The sequence below is a fragment of the Helicoverpa armigera genome, chromosome 16 (assembly GCF_030705265.1).
Source record: "Helicoverpa armigera isolate CAAS_96S chromosome 16, ASM3070526v1, whole genome shotgun sequence".
Classification (NCBI taxonomy): Eukaryota; Metazoa; Arthropoda; class Insecta; order Lepidoptera; family Noctuidae; genus Helicoverpa; species Helicoverpa armigera.
This window is the reverse complement of record NC_087135.1, coordinates 2,113,463-2,120,010: the sequence shown is the minus strand read 5'-3', so window position 1 is coordinate 2,120,010 and position 6,548 is coordinate 2,113,463. Positions and strand designations below refer to the sequence as shown.

Sequence of the window (6,548 nt, the reverse complement as noted above, 5' to 3'; positions counted from 1 at the left end):
AAGCTAATCTCGAGTAGCATAGGCTATATTTTACTCTGGCAGGGGAAGAAAAACCGCGGGAAAACAACTAATAAATGTATATAAGGATAGGTCCATTGTTCTTTTTTAACTTTGCCTTTCATTTAGCAAAGCCTGTCTCTCATTGAATGTTTTAGCATATCAATTCTGAAATAACAAAGAAATCTGGAAGTGGCCTTCTACAAGAAAAGGAACGCACATATTAAATAACTTGTATTTTTTCCTCTACTAACTTTTTAATATCGAAATAAAAAGATATTTATGATACGCGGTGACTTGACCAAGTTTTTTATAACTTCAAGTCGTCATTCGAATATGAAATTACTTTTTGTTGCGATATTATTTTGACATTGAATGGTATTTCGTGAAATAATAATTGGAAGAGCAAAATAATTTCCGAACTGACGAAAGTTAAATTTTCATTGGGTCCTAATTTATTCTCGAAGTCGATATTTTTTATTAGATTTTTTCCTTTCGTAGACTTGATACTATAATACCTACTGAGCATGATATTCAAAATATATAAACCTAAACTACCATCTGGCACCTCTAGAAAACTTAATAGCAATACTTTTTAGTAACACAATTACATCGATAAAATTTAATCACGTTATAAAAGCAGTAAAGATATGGTTACGATTACAAAATCGATACAAAATCGTTCGAAGTATCCATTTTGCATAACCTTTTCGTTTTCCAAGCAAAAATTACCAACATTTTATCGACTATTACACTGCAGCAAATGCATATAAAATAATCTAATCACTATGTTGTTGGCCGTAAAAGAAATCGAATGGAAAGATAGTACGGTCTATAGAAGCTGACTTCGCAACATGAAACTTAACAATTTCGTTTAGTTTGGTTAAGTTAAATTAGTTCTCAGTTCAGGTGGCGAGTTTTTAAGCTATGCAAAACGCTGACATTATTGAAATTAAGACCAATTAGTTTTGTATTAAATATTCAGCTTTAAAAAGTTTAATGGAGTATAAAAATAAAGAGTGTTGCTTTAATTACGGTTATTTTGTTTGCTTTGAAAGAAATTGCTCTTTTTAATTGAGAATGTTGAGCGTTTAGCTGACTCGTATTTATAATTTAAATTCACTCACCGCAATGTCTTTTGCATTTTCTATCAGGAATATATTTATAATAAATCGATGCTAAATCTATCCCATCTATCATAGTCATCAGTCATCATAGTCATCTATCTAGATTGTTGGTTGATTTTTGTCCAATTGTGTGGAAGTGCAGTCTGACTTTCAAAATGACATAATGCAGTATAAAACATGATCGTATGAGTCATACTTATATTACGCACAGTAGCATATTAATAGTTAGAAAATGGATTTCTTATTTCGCCCGCGTCCTCTGGGAACCACTGCCCGTACCAGGATAAAATATAGCCTATGTTACTTGGGAAGAGTGTAGCCTTTCAACTGTGAAAAAAAAACTAGTAGGTAGTCTAAATCTAGTAAAACATAGTGTTGGATTCTTTAGGGTACCAACTAAATTAAAAAAAAAGTGTAGTTACTATAAGCCGCGCATCTTGTCAGATAGCAATATAAAAAACCGGCCAAGTGCGAGTCGGACTCGTGCACGAAGGGTTCCGTAAATTACAGTTAAATCAACCTATCTCAAAAACTATAAGAGATACTTTGATCAAACCAAAAATCGTTGAAAGAGTTAATTAGCATGCATCACCTCTATTTTTTTTAGAATTTTATACCCCGTAGTTATAAAAATAGAGGGGGGGGACATACTTTTTACGACTTTGAGAGCTGATATCTCAAAAACCGTTCACTTTAAGAAAAATGTTTTTTAGAAAACTTTATATCATTTTAAAAGACCTTTCCATTGATACCCCACACGGGTATGTACATCGAAAAAAAAAATTTCATCCCTCAGTTACATGTATGGGGGGCCCCACCCCCAATTCTTTTTTTTACTATTTAGTGTCATATTTTTGTAGCGGTTCATACAACACATATTCCCATCAAATTTCATCACTGTAGTACTTATAGTTTCCGAGTAAATCGGCTGTGACAGACGGACAGACGGACAGACGGACAGACGGACATGACGAAACTATAAGGGTTCCGTTTTTGCCATTTTGGCTACGGAACCCTAAAAAGAGTAAGTTACTCCAAACTGTTGCTCACTATACGAACTGAATACATCGTTGAAGGAATACCAAAACAGTAGACCAGCTGTGTTGCCAATGTTTAAATTACTCCGTACATTGTGCGGTTTTAAAACAACGGTTTGTTGTGTTTTAATGTATTTTTCTTCACGGTCTACGAGTAAGCAGACACGGCCTTTTGCAGTTGCAATTAGCTCGATGCGAGCATGCATATGATGCATCGTTTGCACAATAAAAGTGCTGTTTGTGATAGTTTTCTATTATGGTCTATGAAACATCAGAAATTACACTTTTGTAGCTATAAGTTCCATCAGTTTTCAAGTTATAACGTTTTGAATTTGATTCGTGATTGGTGAACTTAATGAGACGATTTTATACGATGGTGATTATTTGAATAATAATGTGGACTAATTATATTTTTTTATCACTATTTATCTACATTTATATTATTATTTATAACATCTTTTTTTTCAAATGTAACACCTCTACGTACCATATTTTATGGGAATAAACAAATCTTATCTTATCGTATATTTTTAGTAATATTTTGTTTGTTATTTAATTTCGCCGCACCTGTAGGTATTACCGCGAGCAATAAGTATGGAATCCTCCTTGTTGAATAAAAAGGTAAAAATGCCCAAAGATCAAAAATCTATGACGAAACCGTCACCATAATCAAAATAACGACATAAAATGTCATAATGACACCCAAAATTTTTGTTCAAAATCCAAGAAAAGTGTTTTTTAATACAAAATTGTAACTTACAGAGAGTTCAGAATAAAATTGGGTCCATGAGTTCACAAGAAAATGTACGTTTGTACGTCTGTTAGGCCTTTAAGCGCTTGCGAACTGCAGTTTAGGAGAAAAGCACTCCGAGACGCAGTTATTTGTATTGGTTGGCTGAAACTTGTAAGTATTCAAGAAAATCTATACTCATATAATAAAGAGAAAACGTTAGTTTATTTTGTACCCTGAAGTCTCCAAAACAACTGGACCCCATTTGAAAAAATATTTCACTGTTTGAAAGCTTCTCTCTTCTTCAGTAACATAGGCTATATGTTATCCCGGCAAGGTCAGTAGTTCCCACGGGAGGCGGGTGAAACCGCCTGAAAACGGCTAGTAGGGTAAAACCCGGATAGTTGTTCCACTTTTCAAAAAAGCAATATTATGAAGAAATATGTAGGTACTTAATAAGAATAATGCAACATGTACTTATATCAAAACATGGGTCTTTGAACCATCATATTAGCCTATTTTATTAAACATAATGATTAAAGGTTTTGTGTAAATATATTATGTAAATTTGACCTCTCACACGAAGGATAATTGTCTTCTCTTGCGGATAGTCATCATCATCTTCCTGCCCTGTTCCCAAGTCATTTGGGGTCGGCGCAACATGTCTTTTTCTTCCATTCCTCTCTGTCAGACGTCATACTTACATCCACTCCCTTCTGCTTCATGTCCTCTTTCAGCTAATCAATCCATATTTTCCTCGGTCTACCTCTCAAAACGAATGCTAGTGAAAGAATTTAAAGTTTCCCCCAGAGCAACTATCCGTACAAGTTTCTAAGGCGACTATCCTTTTTAATACGCATACTTGCCCTTTTAATTTGCAAAATAATTAAAAAATATTTTGCAATAAAATGTAATTAACAGTATAATTTAAAGTCGTATGCACGTAAAGGAACAAAAAGTGTTTTGAAAACACAATTAGTAAAAAAATATTCAATACAAATGATTTACCAATATACATATTTTCAACGCCTGTCGAAGTTTCATCGCGGAACATTTTCGCTCACACGAAAGAAACCTGTGGGTCAACACTGCGGGAGGGGTACTTACAAATAGTAAAGTGTTGGTGTCACTAACGTTCGTAACATAGTGTATTCGAAACTGCGGCAAGTATCCCCACTGAGGCAACTATCCGGTTTTTACCCTATACTATAATTTCATTGTTGTACAATACATCAATAATGTCTCTTCTGCTTTGACTTCATAGGTAAATAAGAGGGTTTTATAAGTATTTATCATAATATTTTTTTTTCAGCTGTCCCTGTTTTGTTACTTAGGCATCTATTTATTAGTATTCATTCACAGTAAAGGAAAATGGTCAAGTATAATCCAGTTGATGGTACTAATAGTTATACCATTTCAAATAATTAACGGAATACTATTATTCTTAGGAGCCTTAGAGGTACGTGATCTAGTTTTTATTTTATCTAAAATAAAAACACTGAAGAACTTGTTATTTTACATAAGTAGATTGTCACCAATCCACGGACCAATCGTGTCAAGATTTTAAAATCTTATATCGATTGATCCGTGCTATAACTTAGCCACGTTCTCCCCCACCGGTACTTGAGACCGTCTGTGATTAAAATCCCTTTTTCCAATGTCATGAATTGGCAAAATGTGTTTATCCGAATAGAAACGAACAATACGCACTTTCAACCACCTCCACAATGTACAGTACAATTCACGTCGATATTTCGAGCGGCGCAAAATTTTGCTCGTTTTATTTTGCCAAAGAATCCAAAAGGAAGCTTTTGACAATAAAACCGAACGATTCTGTCATCGTACTCAAGATCAACAAAAGACATTTAAGGGATTCCGATTTTATCATAAACCTACCTTTAGATCCCCGCTTTGGGCTCGTAGAGTACAAAAGGAAATATGTGCGTAAGTTTTCTTTGAGAAACTTCAATTTGCCTACGGCATACACTCGTTAACAATACAATATCAACATCGGTGGTTATCTTAAAATATCTTTGAAATCTCTATTCGGATTTGGGGCCGAAGGTAGAAATTTGGATGTCCTTCTGTTATGAAAGTATTTTACCCTTTGATTATTTTTTTTTGTATTTTCCTCGACATATTTTTAATGTTCTTGGAAGAGTATGCTATTTTAACCTTTCAAGAGTTTTGTTTTCCTTTTCATAAGCTTAAAAATATGTAGATTATTAGTTTCAGTTATTGTTGTACTTTATGTGTTTCTAGGATTTCAAAAAATTCCATGTACATTTTTCATATTTCATTCTGCGAAAAACGATTACTTAACAACCAGACTCTTTATGCATGCGTAGTTAAAAGATTTAAAATTCCACAAATTTTGTTTAGCCAGATCACCGGTGTGGAATAATCTCTATAGTGAAGTGGAGCATAACTATCAGAATTTTTGTTTCAGATAAAAGTATTGGCCTTAGAATTAGCACTATGGTTATGTGTATTACTGGCCGCGTACAATACTGTTTTGGGACTGATCGGAGGAATATATTTCATACGAACTGGGTTCCTGACAGTGCATTTCTTGCTGTCACTCATGTTTGCAATCCAATCCTTGAGTATATTTAGTAAGTTCCACTACTACTATCAACTGGATATTATCTCGAATTGTAGATGTCTTGAAATAAAAATTTATATAAGGAGTTGTAAATGTGCAAATCTCAAATCTTGAGCATTTTCTAACAACTTCATGAAATTATTACAATCTGTTAAGAAGAAACTGATGAATTTTGCCGATAACCAATAATTTTAAGGGGTCACAACTCTTTATAATGCCCCCTAAATTATCAGTAAAAAATCTCAATATTTTTAAATTCGCATTTTATGTAGCTGTAGGTTCGTTAAGACCAAATAGGTCCCTATAGCTATATTTTAAAACTTTTATTTTTTATTTTTGCAGCGGTTTTGTGCCATGATGTGATAGTAATCTACACATTCAGATCATTGGTGCAAAGCCCACCTCCGGGACCCCCTCAGCCTTCGACCGTAATGCCAACACCTTCATTACCTTCCAACGATGCGCAGAGCAGAAATCCGAGTTGGGCGTGATACGTACATCTTCAGAGTGAATCGTTTCAATTATGTACCATTGTTTTTTTTTTTGGAGAATAATAATCAAAAGTTACTGTACCAACGTGTTGTTTTAACCAGTTTTGTGATCAGAGCGTTTTTACATTAGCGGGTTTTGTCGTGGTCGTCATTGCTCAAATCGGTGTTTAACTGTTGACCTGATTGCGATTATCGCGTGTATATGCGGGACAGAAGAACCTAGCTAGAAGTGTAGCGTAGAAGCGTAGGTAGCGTACTAAGAAGATTTTTTGGGTTACGATTGAGCTGAAGGAGTAAGCAGATAACTATTCCATCGATGTGACCAAAAATGTTATGTATAAAATATCTCAAGATCATTTCTTTAATGAACCTAAAACAATAACCACGTCTTAAAAACCAAAGCTACGACAAAAGCGTAATAAAAATAATAATTAAACTCGGGAATAATGAAGAGAAATAATATTAACCGCTTTAAAGACTGTTCTTCGTACATTTTTTATTAACTTTATGAAAAAGTATGAACTTTTAACCCAGTATTATTGCTTCTCTCACAAAGCCTGT

At 33.9% G+C, this 6,548-nt stretch overlaps 1 protein-coding gene across 1 annotated transcript; it reads left to right on the top strand.

Moving 5' to 3' along the window:
* Positions 1-2,830: 2,830 nt before the first annotated feature.
* LOC110369829 (uncharacterized) lies at positions 2,831-6,063 on the top strand. Its single transcript, XM_021325390.3, has 4 exons — positions 2,831-3,065; positions 4,204-4,350; positions 5,341-5,506; positions 5,839-6,063. Exons 1-4 carry the CDS (start codon positions 2,964-2,966, stop codon positions 5,985-5,987), a joined length of 564 nt encoding a protein of 187 aa, XP_021181065.2. The 5' UTR covers positions 2,831-2,963; the 3' UTR covers positions 5,988-6,063.
* Positions 6,064-6,548: the final 485 nt, after the last annotated feature.